The 20,654-nt window shown below is 43.9% G+C and overlaps 1 protein-coding gene across 4 annotated transcripts in view; it reads left to right on the plus strand.

Annotated features, from left to right (window-relative positions):
* Positions 1-316: 316 nt before the first annotated feature.
* Positions 317-20,654, plus strand: part of map3k1 (mitogen-activated protein kinase kinase kinase 1, E3 ubiquitin protein ligase) — a 30,254-nt gene continuing 9,916 nt past the window's right edge. Inside the window, exons 1-11 of one of the 4 annotated variants that reach the window (XM_035535327.1) lie at positions 1,431-2,290; positions 2,482-2,646; positions 14,537-14,687; positions 15,288-15,512; positions 15,761-15,961; positions 16,264-16,380; positions 16,498-16,646; positions 17,393-17,514; positions 18,032-18,113; positions 19,795-19,981; positions 20,298-20,564. In XM_035535327.1, the coding sequence (XP_035391220.1) occupies positions 2,555-2,646; positions 14,537-14,687; positions 15,288-15,512; positions 15,761-15,961; positions 16,264-16,380; positions 16,498-16,646; positions 17,393-17,514; positions 18,032-18,113; positions 19,795-19,981; positions 20,298-20,564 (1,593 nt within the window). In that variant the 5' untranslated portion in view covers positions 1,431-2,290; positions 2,482-2,554. Of the gene's footprint in view, positions 843-1,430; positions 2,647-14,536; positions 14,688-15,287; positions 15,513-15,760; positions 15,962-16,263; positions 16,381-16,497; positions 16,647-17,392; positions 17,515-18,031; positions 18,114-19,794; positions 19,982-20,297; positions 20,565-20,654 lie in introns of those variants that run through there. The other 3 variants (XM_035535328.1, XM_035535324.1, XM_035535325.1) reach the window with 3 other exon arrangements.

Here is a 20,654-nt window from a genome sequence, read left to right on the forward strand (position 1 = left end):
TCCGCGATGAAAGTTAAACACCAACTTTATTTTCAAAAAACACTTATATCACAATTATTATAGTAATATTACACTGATTGAGTGAACTTTTGTTTATCTCCATTTGCTTTAGGCCTATAGTGTATTTTTGCATATTTTATATCATTTATATGCGACACAGATTGTATTTTACAGTTATATGAATATGGGCATACCTGAAACTTTGTCAGTGAACATTTTGCGTGCAAACGTATCTAGTCATTTTACGAACGCATGCCAACAGGAGAGGGTGCTTTGGCTCCTCCCCTTGCCCCTCCCCCAAATCCCTCCACTCCCTCTCCCATACAACCTATTAAGTGGCAAAACTCAGTACAGAAAATGGCGACGGCGGGGAGCCGGACCTCGTCGTCAAGATTATTAGATTCAAATAACGTTGGAAACGGACCTCAGGGAAGCTCCAGTATTTCTGGTTTTTCGAGCAGTCCAGGGAAGGCGAAGAGAAATGCGGGAGAAAATTCACAATGGAGACGTAAAGAGCTGCGGAAAGTGAGAAGTGTGGATCTGGACAAAACCGAGGCTCTGCTCCTATCTCCGGAGACCGGGACAGCTCCGATATCAGCGCAGCTGCACTTCTTGTCCGCTTCCTCGCCTGGTGCGGTCCAGGCTACTTTGTTACAGCAAACTCATCATATTCAACAAAGCAATTCACTAACTGAACATCCCTTCATTGATAAAACAAGCAATAGTTTGGCTTCTGCAGCTCAGGAATTGTTGAAAACTTCTTTTAAAAACAGCAGCGACCATCTCAGTGCTGATAATGCTGCTACCGGAACTTCAGTGGAAGTGAATTTTACACAACATAGGTAAGGGTTTAAGTGGCAATTTTCCTTTATAGACGAAATATACCGGTAGTAGAAACGTGACAACGAACGACGTGTTTGGCAAACGTCAAGCTGCAAGGGGAGCTTCGAATGTCCTCTGACTTCCTGATGCGTTGGCTGTGGCTCGAGTGAACTCAAACGTAGATATCAGTCTTCTCTTCACTCGGTGTTCACTCTGGACATTAGGAAATGGCACTGAAAAGAAATTTGAAGACGTCTAATAAGCATGGTGTACTATGGCAGCAGAAAACTTGCTAGTGCAAACATAGGCGGGATAATCACACATGCACAAATTTGCATCCCACTTGTTTTTCCTTTAAATGAACTGATATGATTAACTTCGCTTTTCTGAAAGTGAAGCTTCCTAGCATCGCTAAATGTATAGGGCAGTTTAGTAAGAGACGTGCACGTCTCTTATCATATGAGAGAGCCTTTTGCAGATTTAATTAACGTTAGTCTACTTTGTTTTGTCTGATCTAGTAGAGTATGTAACTAGCCTTTTGTTTATCGGTATTGTTACCTACAGTATGAGAAGCTGTTAGTTGTATTTCATATTGCGTAGCTCAATACATGGAGAGATGCCATTATTAGAGAATGATTCAAAAGGATTTCTTGTGCTTGGTTGTACATTGCATTTAGTTTGTCGTGGACAGTGATACTAAAATAACTAATTTGTGCCTAAGTCGTTGTAGACTTTCTAACTCACTTGAGACCAAAATTAATGTTTTGTTTTTGCTGCTGTTTTTACTAGCTTCAATATGAGATGTGAATCAATTAATGTACATGTATGCCTTTTTACTTTTTGTTGAGACTTTACTGCTTTAATTGTCCACCACAAGTGCAAAGTATTAACAGTAATATCTCTAACACAGTTATAGTAGTGTATCTGTTGCATATTTCAGTGCTGCTTCAAACCATATTTATGCAATTTCTAGTGTTTTTCCTGTAACAATCTGCCTTTGTGTGACATAATGGCTTTCTTGATGCAAATGCCATGAAGACGGGATTTGGAATTCAAGTTATGTTTTAGAATGTCGTTGTTGATTGTCTACTCTAGGGCAGCAAAAATGTAGGTGGGCAACTTATTTTCAGCCTTGTTTACTGTAGGTTGCTTAAAATTATGGCCCCCTGCTAACTTTTCCTTAAAAGGAAAGGCCCAGTTAAACAGTGTTGAAGAAGTGGTTCACAGATCAGTGCATAGGATAGCCATTTCTGGAAGTGTGGTGTATGTTGGGATGAAGGATAGTTTTAAAATGATTTTTAAGGGGTTTTTGAGAGAAGGGTGAGTGAAGGGTTTGTTGCCATATGAGCTGTTTGCTTTTGGGACTACACAATATGAGGAATAAATAGGACACTAAAAAAATGAAGACATGGCTCAAAAAAGCTGTATGCTGTTCTCGGGGGTTTGTTGTGTAGGATAATGGCATTTGGTAAGCCACTGAGGAAAAGACGTATTCCAAAAAACAGTTCCCAGGAGCTCTCCTTCATGGGTTTTGTATATTGTTAATATTCTAATTTCTTGAATTATTTTTAATTAATTAATTTATTTATTTATTTATTTTTATGAATTGTCCCACTAAGCTGTGTAAAAAGAATCATCATTCTCTTTTCTCTGCGTCAGATTGCAGGTTTTCTACTTGTTCCGTGACTTTATCTTTTTAAGAAGACGAGTTGTTTTCGTTTTTTTTTTCTTCATGTTCGCATGTTATGGAAGTAAGGGGAATCTGAGTCAGAGCAGTTCGTTTTGCGTCAGCGCCTTGATACATTTACCATGGCATCCCCTCAGGTGAGAAGAGGAGCATCACACGCTTTTGTTCCTATACCATGCACCCCCCCCCCCCCCCACACACACACAAACCAACCAAATGTCACGGTGTGTTGGAAGCTTTTTTCAAGACAGGTGTTGAGAAGATTTCAAAAGCAGATGTTCACCAATTGTATGTACTCTAGTGTTAGTGCTGAACGCAACTGCTGTTGTCTACTTGCGGTGAGATCAAAAGAAGTATGCTATTTGGACACATCATCAGGTTGCCATAGCTTTAAAAAGAATATGTTATTCAGAGGTCTGGACTGCTTTTTTTCTTTGAAGGGTAAGCCTTTGATCACTGTATGGGTTGTCAAGTGATGGTCAGGTTTCATTTGACCACGCAAGGCTATTGCACTTAAAGTTTCTATGAAATGCCTTTGCCCAAATTCCATGAAAACAAGTCCTGGTCTGGAAATTTAAAAAAGATCCATTTCAAAGTGGGCATTAAGGGGCACTTGTTCTGGTTGTTCCCTGGCCATTTTCAAAATTATACTATGATCTGAGCTCTAAGACGATTGCAAAAACAGTGTTGTGTGGGTTTTTTTTGTTGTTGTTGTTTTATAATGTGATTTTATGTGGGTTGAATTTCTTAACCTTTGTCAGCTGATTATTTAGCAATGGATGGACTACACTTGTGAAACAGCTGCAGCACTAGCAATGGAGACTAAAGTTTCCTGTAAAGTGGACTCGGTTGGTGTGGCTCCACTGGGTGTTCCCCAGCCCACAGGATCAGAATTAATTTGTTTGGATTTCCAGCGGATGTGGCAGGACTTCTGACACTCTGGTTTACAGTAGGCAGACAGGCAGATGCAGGATAAGATACCTCCCCAGCAAAGTAAAATCTTGCTGGTCTTTCATCTATTCAAGTGAAATACCTTTATCTCACAGCAGTGAGAATCAAACTGTAGGTGGTTTGAGTGTGGGTTAATACTGCTGAATGCATTAAAGCAAAGTTCTTCTTTAACTGAAAAAATCTGATTAGTCATATGATAGTTCTTGGGTTTTCTTGGAACAGAATGTATATTTCTGAGGCGTGTAGGATGTTCATTTCCTTGAGTTTTAGGTTCTTCTTTTACTATCAGGTCAAGGCATAGTTATTGTCAGATATCTGATGTTTACAATTACTACACATCTAACAATCTCTCTACAGACTGCAGTCCTCCCACACTTCTTATTCTTTGCTTTTGAAATAAGTGTATAAATAGAGATGAGGTTTTATATGCCTGAAGAGAGAAATTTAAAATATAAATAGTATAACTGATGCAGTGTTATTGGGTAACCAATAACACTGATTTTACTGATTGTGTTACTGTAGCTGTCTTTATGACTTGTCAAGTCTGTGATCTGGTGTACTGTTACTTTTTTGTAATGTTGTATGGTAAAATGTACTGTATGCATTATGAACAAATGTTACTTTGCTACAAAGGAAATGGATTTGGTTTTTCTCCCTGTTATGCTCTTATAATGACTAGAGAAACACTGCATGAGTCTCACCACCACCATGCTTGCAAAAGATGACTGACAGACTTGACTGCATAAAACTGACCCTCCCAAAACGGACAGAATGACTTCAGTGCTGACTTCAGTGCCTAGGTAGCCAGAGTGGAGGGTGCCGGCCCGACTGCCTTAAACTCGGCACTCAAACATGCCGCATGTCGCTGCTGCTCCCTTGGGAAGCCTATGCTTTAGAAACTGATATGGTATGAAGAATGTTCGGGTGGGAGGGTGGATTTTATTGAATGCCATCATGGCAAATATATCCAGTGAGTCAATGACATTTGTGTGTGACATGTGGCACTTCAGTGCTTGGGAATAAAATTTTGGGATTTGGTGAAGACAAAGTTCCTGCCAGTTCCTGGTAACTTTTCTAAGCATATTGGCTTCCACCAATATGTTTTTGTTTTTTGTTTTTTTTATGGCAGTGTGCTATTGTTCTGAAAGCTTTACCAGTTTCTTGCATTCTTGCATTTCGCAGTTTCTTGCATAACCTTCCTTGCACAGGCTCCAGGTTATATATAAAGTTTCTATGAATGCTACAAGCAAATGTTCATTATGAGCTGTTCCAAAGGGTTGCTGATGTGTCAAGTGTACTGTTGCTAGGCAGGCAAGGGCAAGAATGTCCTGAAATTGAATCCTATGCATGGGAGTCAGAAGCTACCTTTTTATCTCTCCTTACCTTGTGTAAAAATACTTGGCCTTTTACAGTTTGTGTACTTTTGTATATGATTTAGAAGTGGGTTGTAGATTAAACTGGCGCCCTTTCAAGGCACCGGGAAATACCCACCTGTATAATGACCACCAAGGCCACAAAGACCATAAGCTATAGGTACAAGACAACACACTGTACATATTATTCATCTACAACACACCAGAAAATACCCAACTTATGAGCCTCATAAATTTGGTATGTTTTTATCTCTTGGCTAACAAATATCTCAGTATTAGTTTTACAGAATAAAGTGTTTCTAGCTATTTTCTAATACTCAGCAGAATTATTGGGTTAGAAGGCAAATGTCTAGCCTATAAATGTAGCCAGGGTTGGTGCGTAGAGATGTTTGCTCTCATTGTGAAAGGCCAGCAGTGGCCTCTTCATAGTCACCAGAAAAGGCCAGTTTAAAGCCTGGGGTTAGCCGGACACTCACGCCCGGATGCAGGCAACAAAGGCCTGGATATTTCCATCCCCATTAGGCCCTCTCAGGAGGCACAGGGGTCCCCCCCCCCCCCCAACCCCCATTTCTGTTTGGTTAGCAGAAGGATGAGGCTAGCTAGAGATTACATGTGAGAAGTAAACACATGGGTCCCCGATTAATCAGGCCCACATTACTAGTTAAAACAACGTGCCTTGTAGAGGGCCCTTCGTTGGGTGCCCTCTGTGCTTACACATGACACAGGCATGCACATTTAAGACTGGTCGCATCCCAGAACTGCATGCTTCACTAATGGTGCATGATGAGTAACTGGTGGAAGTTAATGCATGAAAAGTTTCTTTGCAAAACGGGGAGAGAGAAAAAATGGCTTTGCCTATATGAGGTGTCAGGGAGGCTTTTGTGTTTCTAAAATGAGTGGCTGCTGATTTTAGAGAAGTGTTTAGACAATCTGAAGAACCTCCATATATAGTGTACTTTTTACAGCCTTTTAGTGTAGTCCAGAAAGGGACTGATTTGACTGCAGTTGCTATACTGTACGCAACAGACCAGACCTTGATGGCCTAATAGAAGAACCATTGTTAAACAGTGGTATGCATATTACGCTGTTATAATGAAACTCCTACACACATGCGTAGCATGTACACACACTGGCAGACATATGAAAGACAATGGGCTTTTGAAAGACATTAACTCTATCAAGACACAGCAAGTCCAGTATCAGGTTAGAATGCATGGGAGATCTGTAGCTGTAATTACAGGAATTGTAGGAACTGAAACTGAAGTGATATTTTCAGCCCATGGGGCCTAACCACAGTAACAAGTGTGATGTACTGTCATAGGTTCACATGATTGAGGATCGGGGCCCCATGATATAGTTGGCTCCTCCTTAGCAAACATTTTGTGGCTTCTGGTCATCCTGAGGTTGAATCAAATTAATCTGCCCTATTAACACTGTAGTAGTTCCCCAAACACCCTCAACCCTGCAGTCTTAGCCATTGACAAACTGCAAGTTGTAACAGCATGGGAAACCTGGATTGATCTCCAGTCCTCCGACCTCCTCCAAGGGACAGTGTATGGGTAATGTGAGCCCTCCACGGAGAAGCTGCCTCCTAAATGTGGAGCGAATGCTGATTGGTTGGCGTGCCACATAAATACATGCTGCATGGGGCTTGTGCCACATGCAGGGCGGCACACAGGCTGCCGTTGTGACGTCATGGCGCTGCACTCCCAGTCTGCGGCTCAAAGCTCGCAGAGAGTCAGCGAGAGGGAACGGCCTGCCCTCAACCACCCTGCAGGCCTCTGCGGTCTCTACCAGCCTGCCCTCTGCTACAGTGCAGTCCAACTTTGGACAGCCTTTGGAGGAGTTTGCCTAGCCACACCTTGTCTCTCCTCCGAGTTCCTCCGTGGCAACGGCCTCGGCCTGGCTCGCAGGACACTCTTCCGCACTCCCTTTCCCTTTTGCCTTGCTCTGTTCTTTCGAGGTCAAGTTTCGTCTCACGTGACATTCTTCTTCTGGTTGAAAGCAGTATTAAGGCTGGATGCACAGATTTTCTTTTTTGTTTTTATAAGAGAACTCTTGCAACATCATTCCTCTTAAGTGTCGCGATCTAGTAGTAATAATAAATGATGTAGTAAGCACAAGTGCGTTCTGAGGAAGATGGACTGCTAAGATTTAACAGCATTGTGTGTTAATCTCCTACTGGCCCGTTGCTTACAATTCTTACAGAAAGTGGTTTTTTTTTGTTTTGTTTTTTAAGATACAAAGTGCATTCTTGGGCTTTAAGAGGTTGCTGTCTAAACAGAGCTTTTTCTTCCATCTGCTGTCATGCCACTTGGCTCCTCCTTGTCCTCTTGTCTTCAGCCCTTCCGTCGTCTCTTTGCTCTTTGTGCAGTGTATTTTTCCTTTGCTGGAAATGGTTCGAGCTCACATAGGCTGTGTTTTTGCCCCACATATGATGTGGGATGTGGCCAGCCAGTGTTTTGCTATGAATGGCAACATCATAATATTTCAGGGTGACTTCCTGAGTTAAAAAAAACTAGCTAAAGAGTACTTGAGCATTATTTTTGAGTATTTTTGTCTAGTGAGCATTATTCACTAATCTTGGGCAGAGGCTTCTCAGCATTGCATTTGAGTTTAACAGTGATGCCTAACTTTTTGCTATTAACTTGTCCAATCAACCTAGATCTAACTAATATTATTTGGTATAATTTTGAACGTTCATTCTTGTTTTTCATGTGTAGGGAAGGGACAGCTTAAATATTGACTTAATTTTCAACTCTGTGTGTGTACGTGCGTGTGTGTGTGTGGGGGGGGGCTCTCTCCATTCATTTCTGGAGGAGGCCAGGCATGTGATTCCCTGCAGAGTTGGCCCAGATTCTCTCATGAATTGAATCTCTCTCATTTCTTTGGAATTCTGAAATGCATTGCACTTTATGGTGGTAATTGATGGAGAAATGGAACAGGCCGCATTGTTACCGTTATAGTCTGGCCATGTTCCTCCCCAGTTTGGACTCTCTCTCCCACTCTGCCTCCTGTAATCTCCTCTGTCTTTGGGGCAGAGGTGCTTTTGCCTTTATTGCCTGATGAATCCTGTGGGCTTTTGAACTCCGCTGTTGTGTTCCTGTCAGCTCAAATCGGAGAGAGCATCTTGATATGCACTTGGGATGAAGATCACATCTCCAGCCAGGAGATCTTGATCAGGACAGTTGCTCACCACAGTCTAGAGTCCCTCCCTGTGTTTCCAAACCACCTCCACCACAACTCATCAAATCAACTTATTGTTTTGCACACACAGATGTGTTACCTGAAGCTCATGTTGATTTGATGACTGTGGAATGCTTTCTTGGGCTTTATGGTAGTGTGTCCATTACTGCTGTAGTCTTTGATTAACTTGTACGGTCTAACCACAGTTGTCAAGAGGAACGTGTTTATAAATAGACACTCTTATTTCGTCTTAGCTGTTTGATCTTCGGTTACCCTTGGGGTTTGAACTTCCCAGCACTTCTCTGCTCATTCTGTGTAAAGTAAATGTTTAACCCATCATGTGCGAGTGGTCCACATTGATAAGGCTGGGTGCACAGCAGGCCATATCACTGGTATGGCAACTAGATGTGTGACTGGAAGCCTGTTGTGTTCTGACCTTAAGGTGTATTTAATGGCATGTGTTAAGGTGAAAATGAAACATGGCTCTTGTTCCGTTACCTTAGTTTTTGTGTCATTGTGACATTGCGATGTTAATTGTATGACAATACCAGGAGGATACCATCAGTGTACATCCAAAATCCCTTTTCTTATCACTCACCTGTCACTTTAGAATTACGGTCTTCTTCCCTGAGGTGGAGTTTCCTACCGCAGCTCCCTTTTGATTTTTGCTTGCTTCTGATGGGAGCCTTAAGGGGCCCGGGGCGCCAGGGGTCAGCAGCCATCATGCATAGTGGCCTTAATTTTTTTGCTCAAAGGTGTAATGCCCCGGGGGGCGGGCATTCAGAAGATCTGAGGGTCCAACCCACATTGCCCGTGTCCTGTGCTGAATTTGAGGTGCCGTTTAGTTGCCAGGTTTTTTCAGATCAGGCCTTGATCACCTCACATACAGATTAGGTCGGTAGTTATTTTGGCTGTTTTATAGCTGCTTGGCATGTTAAGCAGTCCCACACTCCAAAGATGACCAAACCCTAGTTAATCTCTAGATGATCTGTACACTATATGATTACAGTGTTCTTTGATGCCTGCCGTGTGTGTGTGTGTGTGTGTGTGTGTGTGTGTGTGTGTGTGTGTGTGTGTGCGCGTGTGCGTCTGTGTGTCATAAGGAGTCCTTGACCCACTTACTGTGCCATGGCTATCAGGCCATTAATGGACTGCCTGTATGCCTGTTCATCGGCTCTCTTGGCTCAATTGCTCTGACACTGGAACTGTGTGTATTGTAGGGGGAGGTAAATGTAGCAGTCTGGGAGAAAGTGTAAGGGGACAGCCAGGGCAGCTCTTTGTTATCCCTGCACTTAAACTTCCTTAGCCGCACTTCTTTTTTGTGTTTGTGGACATTTTGAAAGGGGAGGAGCGTTGTACTGTAATGTCAACAGCCAGATTTGCTCTCTTCTCCTGAGTCTGCATGCGGTGTGCTAGTTGGCCAGTTTTTGAGCCAAAGAATGAGTGTGAGGGAGAGGTTATCGACGCTGCCCCTGCTGTGAACAGCCGGTGGGTGTGGCGATGGTGGGGACATCCCTTCTCCAATCCTGGGGGGCGCTGTGCGCTGGGTGTGTACACTGGGTAGGAGAGGAAGTTCCTCTGCATTCCAGCCACATAGCAGAGCTGAAGCAGTGGGTCACACAGGCTGCACAGAGTGCATGCCTTCCATCCCTGTCTGCCACACCTGTGCCAGCCAGCCAGGAAAACACAGAGCTGGTTATTTTTTTTTAGGAAAAAGTGACATGTTGAATTTTATAGCTTGGAGAAAAGTTTGTGAAAGAGTGTATGCACACTCTCTGCTCTCCCATCCCGTATGTGGGACCAGAGTTTCTCTTGCTCACGACTGTGCAAGAGCACTTCCTTGGCTTTTGCTGCATCTAAATGGAGAAATTTATAAAGATATGGGGAGTCTCGGATTTCCCCCCAAAATAAAAGCTGTTTGCAGAGTTCTGCCATCAAGTGCAGGCTGTTTAGAGCCTGGAGTCACATCCAGTTCACACATTTATTCTAGAAATGAGTCAAAGCCTGCTGGCTATAAGGACACACGCTATTAGCCTGCAAGAGCTTAATTTATCCAGTGCTTTAAAAGGCACTAAAAATAACATTAGTGTTGATAACATACAGAATGATGTAGAGTTCTCCTGTAATGATGTAGAGTTCTCCACATGCAGCCTAAAGATGGAATATATGTGAACTGCGTTATGTGATTCCTTAGAGGTTAGTGGCGTTGCTATGGTTTGGCTAATTATTTTACTGTCTAAACAGAAAATGATGCATATACATTTAAAAGGTTTTTTTTTTTTTTTTTTATCAAAAAACAAACCAAAAAATGCACTCTTCAATAGTTGTGGTTTTGTAGTCCGAATTAAACCTGCATGGAAAGCGCCTGAGCTCTGGTCTTGGCATCTGATGGGTCCTGTTATGGTTACATATTTTCCTTGGGTGTGACAGAGGTAGCTTCTCACAGATTTTACATAGCCATGTCATTTTGTCAGGCAGATCCTGTTTATCATTTGATAGTTTCGTTTCTACATCGCATGATGAACCTGATTTGCTTCAGCTGGTACAGAAGGTATTCACACTGAAGGCCTTCAACCATGCTTGTCCTTCTTATTATTCATCATGCTTTTTATATTAATTGGCAGGGCGGTTGTGTAGTTTTAAGCACTGCCAACTAACTAACATGTATCTTTTAAAGGCAGCTGGAAGAGACCCATATTGGATGGGTTTTTAGCAGCAGGCAGAGGAAGATGCAACGGCATGTGACGTACATGCACTCTCAACAGGAGATGAGGAGAGGAAGTGTGCATTAGGCTCACACTGGCCTCTGAATAGCCATCCCCCCCCCCACTGGGCTTTTGAATTATTATAGCACCAGGAATTAAGATTTCATTTCTCTTAATCTGGCTTTTTGATCATACGCAGCCAACTCTTCTTTTCTCCTGCTCCATTGCCCTTTTTTGTTGACTTTCCTGCAGTTTTGCCAAGGTTGGTGCTCTCTAGATAAAGAGCAAATTCCCCTTCTCACGAGATCCACCCTTGCACAGAGGCAAATATGTGTGGAGGGGGTACCTGATGCAGCAGATAGGAGTTCAGCAGAATTCCCCTTCAGAGCCTGTCTGATGCACTTACTCCCTCTTTTCTAAACCCTCTTTCTACAACACGCATAAATCTTAACTGTTGCTTACTAGTGCTCACTCTGAAGGTCTCAGGTATATGTAAACTGACCCTAAACAATGGCTCTTACTCTCTAGCCCAGTAATGCTAGGCCTTGATTCACCTGGAAATTCCAAAAAGATTTGTCTCCCCATTTCGAGCACAGCCTTTCCCGACGAAAAGCTCACTTCTGCATAAAAACCCGACCGTTTGATGGGCAATCTGTTCACATTGCATAAGGCCTCCACTCTCCCTCAAGACTGCGGGAGGCCAGGGCGGTCTCAGGGGGGCTCGTTATGTGTAGACTTGTCGTTGCCTTTGAGATGCTCGCGCCGCCTCTCTGTTTGTTGTGTACCTCTGTTCCCTGCTTGTTCATTTGAAGTGCAAGATGCTATGTTTACACAGAATGAAGTGCAGGTCTCGGATGACCTTTTTTGGTGTGGCAGAAGGTGGGGTTGAGGGTGGGTCAACCTTTAAACTAATCAATATTTGGTTATTGAACTACTACAGCATGTCATCATGTTAATTTATATGGCAGCTGACACATTTTTCATTGTTTCTGGTTTAAGGTGTGCTAAAGCAAACATTTCAAACACGTGATCTAAAACATGGCTACCCAACCTTAAGCATTTAACCAGTGCAGCCAGTGAAACCAGGGTTTTATAGGGTGCACTCCCCTCTACAAGCTGAAGCACAGTGAAACACTACACAATGATCCAAGTGAGAATGTTCTGCACTGTGCGCGGACATCGTGTATGCTTACTGATCTTTGTGTTCTGCTTGGCATAATCTGCTCTGTACAGTGATTTAGTGCATATTTTCTGCTATGAGTTTGTTTTCCTAGTATGTTTCCTCATAGCTGGAAAGACCTTTCACTGACAGAAGCTTGAGTCTGCATTTAAGCCAAGTGTGTCTGGTTAAGATTTCACAACACACCTGCTCTTTTTGCCTTGCCCAGTTTCAGGACGACATAAAGATTCTAATATACGTTTTAGATGTAATAAATATTTGCTGGGTGGTTTACATCCTGTTCAATTTCAATTTTCTTTCCATTGACCCATTTTACATTTATGATTTTGTTTAGTTGTCCTGGAGCCTTTGTGCTTGCGTCTGTGTTCAGAGCCTGTAACGTAAGTCTGAGTGTGTATGCGAGGCTGGTAAGCACTTCTCGTCATTATGCAGAGCGCCACTGACTCCACTGTCCCCTCCAGCAAAGAGCCACTGATTATGTGAACAGTAACCTGAGAGTTGGGAGCGGTGTGGCCCGTGAGAATGGGTGTGTGTGTGGGACAGAGACAGACAGAGACGGACAGAGAGGGAGAGAGAGAGGGAGAGGGAGAGAGAGGGAGAGGGAGAGAGAGAGAGAGGGAGAGAGAGAGAGAGAGGGAGAGAGAGAGAGAGAGAGAGAGAGAGAGAGAGGGAGAGAGGCGCAGTCTCAGCTTACGCCGAGGTTTGAACTGGATTCCCAGCCCACGGCTCTTCCCCGTCCCACCTGCATGGCCCACAATGCCCCTTTGTTCCTGGCCCATGGCACTGTGGGATAGCTGTTATCCGAGACGCAAGGGTTGGTCACCGCCAACTTTTTTCGTTCAAAGTAAAAATGGTAAACTCCTGCTATCTGGTTTCAGCGTGGCTGAGTGGAGCCGGAGGGAGAGGGAACCTTTCGGCTTGTTTGCTTTGCACTCTGTGTATTGCAGCTAACTCCACTTGTACTGGAAGTGAAAGGTGCTGTTGGTTGTCTCTAGACTACTAACAGTCCCACTTTGTGCTTGCTGTGGAGATGTCTAAGGCCCCTTCTGCAGTTCTCACACTGTATGCAATAATAAAAGGGTCAAATGCTTTACAAGCCAAGTGTCTGCTTTTTTCCCCCAAAAAAATTTCTAAAGAAACATTAAGCTTTAGCTGTTTCGATTTGAGCGTGGGATTTCCCCACTTCTTTATTTTGTTTTGCGTTTTTTAAAACACATTTGGCATCGTCTCCTTTTTATTAAGAGCTCATATTCATATATAAAGATGAATTGAATCTCCAGTTTCATGCAGCCGTGTAAATATCTCAAATCAGAACTGTTGATTTCGTCCTAAACTCTGACTTGTTTTTCAAGTTAGTACATTTAAAAAAAAAAAAAAAAAAAAAGTAGCTCCTGCCCGACTAGCTGCTGTTGCAGTTGTCAGAACTGGGGCTCTCTTCCTCCATGATGTGTGGCATTTTGACTACATGCAGGGCAGTGACGAGCAAAGGAAGCTCTGACTTCCTCTTGCCTGCTTTTGTTATTTCTGCGCAGCCCTTTATTGAGTAGGTGAAGGGGGCCAGAGGGGCCGTCCACCACCAATTCTGCACTTAATTAAGGATGCAAGCTGCCCTTGGTCTGCCCCTCGCTGCCCCACCACATGTGGGCAAATGGAGCCAAATAGGTGGTGAGGTCCCTTTCTTTATCTGCCAAGCTGGTCAGGGATTTTCCCACCACCAGTTAGTCAGACATAATTGATTTAATGAGACTTAAAACCTGCAATTTTGATTTTTATCATCAGTAATCTCTAACATGAAGTTTTCATGCAAGCGTTACTTTGAAAATGGGTATTAGTATCTTTCCCTTGCGGCCTTAAAAAAAAAAATTCTACCTTTCAGATGGTATTTGCAGGACCATACCGCCTGCACCCTAGTAACTACTTTCTCAAAAACAGTTTAGTTTGTTTTCATCTTGGGCGTGTAAGTGATACAGCACTTTCTGTCTGAGGACAGGCATCAGGGGAGGTGAGGAGGCCAGCTCACCAAAGCTCCAGAAACACTAACCGCCCTGTCCCACAGATCTGTTCTTACTCACCCTGAGCCAGAGGCCAGTGCGGCTGGGCTCCTCCCCCGCCTGCACTGGCCTCTGCTCTTTCTGAGGCCGAATTCTGTTCGCTGTCTTTTATAAGCACTGGGAGTTTAATTTGTCAAAAGGACTCATTCACTGTGGGGGGGGGGAAGAGATGGGCACTGCTGTCAGGGTGCGTTTGGGTGATGTACTGTAAATGTTAGGAGATTATACTGCTCAGGAACCTTATCATAACATCCTCTGCTACAAAGCAGACTGTTTGTTCTGAAGCACTATGACTGCCTGAGTCTCGCGAGGGAGACATAAGGGCAAACTACATTTCTTCTCCTCGCTCAGCTTCGCTCTTCATTAGACTGTCATGCTGATGGAGATTTTCCCGTGCTGTTCATCTCCTGAGTGACCTTTGCTCCAGGAATAAGAGACCTTTTTAGAATGGAAGTCCTCACTGTGCTTGTGTCTACTCTGCATGAAGATGTGCACAGGATTTTGGAAATTTATGAATTTCCAGAAGTTGCCCTTTCATTGTGGAGTTAACTGATACCGCTGCCTTGTTTATCTGGATGTAGCCGGGACATGGAGAATAAGGAGACGCTGCGTGGCCTGCAGAAGATAGAGGACCGGCCGGAGGAGCGGATGATCCGGGAGAAGCTCAAGGCCACCTGTATGCCCACCTGGAAACATGAGTGGCTGGAGAGGAGAAACAGGAGAGGCCCTGTGGTGAGCTGCCACACACACACACACACACACACACACCCCAAATTCCTGATGATTCTCTTCCAGATAATTGCTACCACCGAGCATCACGTAAGCTGTCATGATTCAGCCTTTACGTGAGCTTCCAAACACACAATCATATGTGCATACTCTCTTCTGGACTGTATGGGGAGAGATGAGTATTCTGAATTGAATGCTGTGCAAGCCACTTTTGGGTCATGTGAGTCCCGGAGCCAGTATTGTCATGCACCCTGTTCTTTAGAGAGTCAGCTGTTACAAAGGCACCTTCTTCAGTGTCTTCATTACAGCATTCTCTGTGTACTCTCTAAAGAATTAAAAATGGCTCATCATTCTGCTTTATCAATGTTACAAAATTGCCCATATTGACAACAACTTGGAAAAATAGGACTACTTCTTCTCTCAGACTGAGAGAGTGTGTTCTTCTTTTTTTAACAAGCTTTTTGGGACCAAAAAAGCCATTCTTGTATTGAATTCTTGTTCTTTGGGTCCTGTTCTCAAGTAGACCTAGTGTGTGTGGGTGTGGGTGTGTGTGTGTGTGTGTGTGTGTGTGGTAGTGACCAAGTGTACCCTGCACTTCTGCAGGTCGTGAAGCCCATTCCCCTGCGGCCAGACGGCAGCGAGGCTGGTCGGCAGGCGCTCGAGGCTGGCAGTGACAGTCCAGGCTCATCTTCCTCCCATAGCAGGGGCCTCCGCAGCCCCTCTCCCAGCCCCTCCTCATCCTCCACCTCTTCCACCTCCTCATCTGCCAAGACCGGTGGGAAGCCTGAGTCTCCTGGCCTTCGCAGGAAGAGGGCATCCCCAGTTCCTGTGAGCCTCTCTTACAAAGTACTCCAACATGTGGTTGCTGCGTACACAGAAGATCTAGATGCACATCTAAAAGTAGCTATGGGTTTAAAAGTGGATCTAAAAGTAGCTATGACAGCTGAGAGAAATATTTTCACATACATGTATTGCCGAGGTGACCAAGTTCATGTAATGGGAATAAATCGTTTCAAGGATGATCTGTGTGCATCGTTTTGGTGTGTTGCTCGAGCATTTGATTTTGGTTTGTGTAGTTCCAGAGCGGCAGGGTAACGCCCCCTCGCCGAGCTCCGTCGCCCGATGGCTTCTCCCCATACAGTCCAGAAGAGACCAATCGCAGGGTCAACAAGGTCATGAGGGCCCGGCTCTACCTGCTCCAGCAAATAGGACCTAACTCCTTCTTGATTGGAGGAGATAGCCCTGACAACAAATACCGTGTGTTCATTGGACCTCAGGTGAGCATAGACATATGAACGGTGAAATGGTCTTAAACTGAAGTCAGAAGCTGATGTAGGATGTAGGGATGGCTGTTTGCTTCTCAGCACCCAGCCACCATTTTGATCTGTTCTTGCTTCCAGCATGCAAGTAAACAGGTTGACATGGTTGTTTAGTTCTGCATGGCTCAAGTGCATTGGAAGCTGAGTTAGAATGTGGGCGTGGCTGTTCTTGTGCTTATAAACATTATGGTTTCTGCTACTTTTCACCTCAAACTCAAAAGTGGGGGGAAAAATGTGCAACTGTAGATTTTTTGCTTCAGACGTGCAGCTGTGGTCGAGGAACTTTCTGCATCCACGTCCTCTTCGTTATGCTGAGAGTCTTCCAGCTGGAGTCATCCGACCCTCTACTCTGGAGAAAGACTCTCAAAAACTTTGAGGTAAAACTGAGAAGCACCCCTCAGCAACAGCCTATGCCCATCACTTGATACAGTCACCAAAGATTCAAAGTCAGCTCACGGTGATCATCCAGCTCATACCTTGACTTCTATGCCCAGGTGGAGAGCCTATTTCAGAAGTACCACAATCGGCGGAGCTCGAGAATCAAAGCTCCGTCGCGCAACACCATCCAGAAGTTCGTTTCGCGCATGTCCAACTCTCACACCAGCTGTACCTCCAGCTCCTTGCCCTCCAGCAATGAGAGCAGGTGGGTACTTAAGCCCATTGAGGTCTGAGAGCTGTCAGCCTGGAACAGAAAAGATGGGTGGATATGCATATAGTGAACTTTGTGCCATGTGCAGAAATGATCAGGCATTCCTGAATGTCCTGGTCCAACCATGTTACTTATTTTCTGGAGTTCTTTAGAACTTTGGAAAGTTACAAATCATTTCTACATTTTTATACCCTTCATTTTGTTCCTTAAAAGGTGAAGCGTGTGGAAAGTCTTTGCTGCTAAGGCATTTTGTAACCTGAAACAAAAATGTGATGTCATCTGTTTTATAGAAAAAGTGACTAGCTAGGGTTGTTCATTTCATAAAGAAATGTTACCTAGATATGAAACGACACACTGCCAACTTAGTGGGGTTTTTTTTAGTCTCGATGGACGGTTTCGCTATTTTTAAGGAGCCCTCCGCATGAAATCAGTTTTGCTCAGATAATTAATGATGTTTTTTGGGTCTGCCTTTACATTTATAGCAATCTCCTCTGTCAGCCTTAAGAGGAAAAGAAGAAAACTCAGTAGTCCTTGTAGTCTGGTGCAGCACATGTGTTGCGATGCAGTCATCTCAATCATATGAGGGACCAAAGCCAGACTAGGCGCCGTTGTTAGTTAAGCCCCCAAAGTACGACTTTAGGGGATAAAATGTCTTACCAAATCTGGTATGAAACATTAGTCTTTTAAGAAAAGGCCAGTGTTTAAAAGCATTCACTCTGCTCCACTTATCCCCCCTGCAGTATGAAGGACGAGGAAGAGCAGATGTGTCCGATCTGTCTGTTGGATATGCTGGACGAGGAAAGTCTGACTGTGTGCGAGGAGGGATGCAGGAATAAGCTGCACCACCACTGCATGTCCATATGTGAGTGCAGGTCTACAAGCATTATACACAGTCCTCTGTTCACAACAGGCCACTCCAGAAGTACCTAAAGGAGACATGTAGTTTTTACAGTACACCGGGGTGCAGTGTGTTGCCTTGCTTTGAGTGGACACCAATAGATTTCATTGGTGCCATTTAAACCTAATGAATATTCCCCATATTTTACTCACCCAATCAAAAATCTTTTAGTTTTGGCTTTAAATTATACTTTATTAATTAACACTATAATGCTTTAATATCCGCCTCTTAAGCGCAAGTGGTGCTTGCAACAGCCGATGTTTAAGATCTTCTCACAGCCAAGGCTATTTCCCACTCCCACTCTGGGAAGCCTCTCTGCTGCAGGCCTGGATCATCAAATGCCAGACTTGTTCATACCAAGGCATGGCCTTTTTAAAAGCCAGTCCTCTCTATGAGGCTTTGTCCACTGACAGGCTCTGAAAAGATACCTCCTGCCAGACACTTGATCTGATATTAAGCCCGTTTCTCTTTGTTTTTTCAGGGGCAGAAGAATGTCGGCGGAACCATGAACCCTTAATCTGTCCTCTGTGTAGAGCCAAGTGGAAGTCTCATGACTTTTACAGGTAAAAAAGGCTTTGTGGAAAATGAGTTATATGTCAAGTGATTTTTGAGGGAGAGGTTTGAAAATGATTCTTACTGGCAGTCATTAATCTTCACAGAACAATGATTGTCACAAATTATGGATAATTCCTCTAATATAACCTCCACGAAAGAGTGTACCAGGAATATCAGCTATTGTTTTAGTTTGCGAGAGCGTAGCAGGCCACGGTGCTTGGTGTTTCCACCCTGTGCTGGAGGAAGCACCTGCATGTGGTTGGGGGTGAAAGGTCAGGCTTAGCACACAGTGAAGCTCGGAGATAAGACAATCAGATGAGGGTCAGGAAACGCGGCAGGAGCGTCCACGGCACTGAGAGGAGCAACTATGCGTAGACACAGGAAGAGAAGGGTCCCATGGAAAAACAAACAGGCGGAAGGCTTTCATGGGTCCCGTGCCGCTGCTGGGGGGCTCCAGAGGCATTCCAAGCCACTTGTGTCAGGCATAATATGACTCAAAATCCCAGACCTCACCAGGAGCACAGGAATGCTAGGGTCTGCCAGCATGCATGAGTGACTCTCAAACCCTCACAAATGTGCTCTACCAGTATTCAGTACAGTGGTGCTTTACAAAGGATTAGGGGGTTAAGAATGTCAAGATCCTTCACTTTTTCTGTAGTATAAATTAAAAATGGGACTCCATACAAATGCCTCGTTAAGGCATACTGTGTGTTGGTTTTGATTTGGAACCCTTTTTATAGTAGAAGGTAGTGAGGCTGGGAACAATGGTAGCTGTTAGGAGCTGGTTGTTGTAGGGGCATCTGTAAGCAGCAGTCTCCTCTCAGCGGTTAGGTGAGCTAGACAATATGCCACCACTTCTGTTTTGTGTCTCTGCCCTGGGCTGAAATGCTAGCAGCTAGTCAGGTACACAGTGACTCCCGTCCCTCAGGACATGAATGCGGCTCTGATATGGGATTCTCCCCACACAAAAAAGCCTGAAACCATACCCTGTTGTTGTTTTGTTTTTTTTTCCTTTAAATGACAATTATTCTAATTTTATGGAAAACATATGTTTGAAATTAAGATGGCACTTTTTCCCCCATCTTCAGTGTGTCTTGGTTCACTTGAGCTGGCTAGTGTTTCTTGGTAAAGTTTGTAAAAGCTTTTTAAATTTCAAAGGTCGATGTTTGTTTGGTACTACAACGACTGCATCAGCATGTTCATGTGACACCATCCAGGAGCAGCTAAACTAGTGCTGTCATACTGGGCATTCTTACTTGAGATAAATAAGCCCTGTGCTGGTGTTTCAGATGAAGAATCACAATTTCTGATTGACTCTTCAGAAACTTTGAAGGGATGAGCAATAGCGTTGCACTAAGCAACTAGTGGTGATCACGTAACCAAGAGCAATCTTCAAAAAGTGAATAACCTGCTACATTGCATTCCTGTGGCTTATATATTTTTCACAGAGCAGTACACAGTACACTTGAATTAGTTAGACCTGAAGCTTTCAACCTTGGTGATAGAGATCTGCAGCTTTGTACTGTTTGATGCTTTATTATTAATTCTAAAAACATTCATGAGTTTTATTTAACTGTATTAGAATAAGACATGAAATTATATATAGCAATTTTGCAATATAATTTGCAACTGAAACCATCCAGATAACTCAAGGCAAATATTTAATGTATCCATGTGTCATCTGCCCAGTCATGACCCAGCGTCTGCAGTGGAGAGCCCTACAAGTCGATCCCAGAGCCAGCCATCTTCATTCACTTCATCATCCTCACACACCGAAGGCCAGAGGGCGGCCCAAGAGGGAGACTTCTCCTTGCCTCACTATGGAGTGCAGCAGATCCCACAGACCTATAAAGACCTGGCTGAGCCCTGGATCAAAGTGAGCTGAGGCTGTGAAAGATGTTACCTCCATGTTCATAGATCCAAGCATTTGTTTGGTTTTTTGAGGGGTGGGGGTTGTACTTACCATTATTTCGGTAGTGACATTACTTTCCTGTCACATTTATGAGTCAGGATGTTGGCATCTTTTTTTGTCATAAGTATTTGTTCCTCCCTTCAATGGAAGTGGCATGAAGTAAAACCTTTTTTTTTTTTTTTTTATAAATATATTTTTGGAATATTGACTTTGATCAAAAAATATCAGTTTAATAGTGTTTGTTGAAGTTTTCTATATTATTGCGATCTGTCCTTGTCAGGTGTTTGGTTTGGAGTTGGTGGGCTGTCTTTTCTCCCGAAACTGGAATATCAGAGAGATGGCACTGAGGCGACTGTCACATGATGTGAGTGGTGCTCTGCTGCTGGCCAATGGTGAGCGCTCATTGGCAAGCGGAGGTGCCGGAATAGGTGCGGGGCTTGGAGCAGCAGGAAATGAAATCTCAGGGGATGTGGTGGTAGAGTCCTGCTGTAGTGTACTCTCCATGGTGTGCGCAGACCCTGTCTACAAAGTCTACGTGGCAGCCCTGGTAAGAGCCCTCTGGTGATTCCACAGTTGCAGATGCATTTTGTTTTCATCCCAGCCAATGGAAGTGTAAACATGTAATTCGTCATAGGTC

This window comes from Electrophorus electricus, chromosome 17 (genome assembly GCF_013358815.1).
Source record: "Electrophorus electricus isolate fEleEle1 chromosome 17, fEleEle1.pri, whole genome shotgun sequence".
In the NCBI taxonomy this organism is placed as follows: domain Eukaryota; kingdom Metazoa; phylum Chordata; class Actinopteri; order Gymnotiformes; family Gymnotidae; genus Electrophorus; species Electrophorus electricus.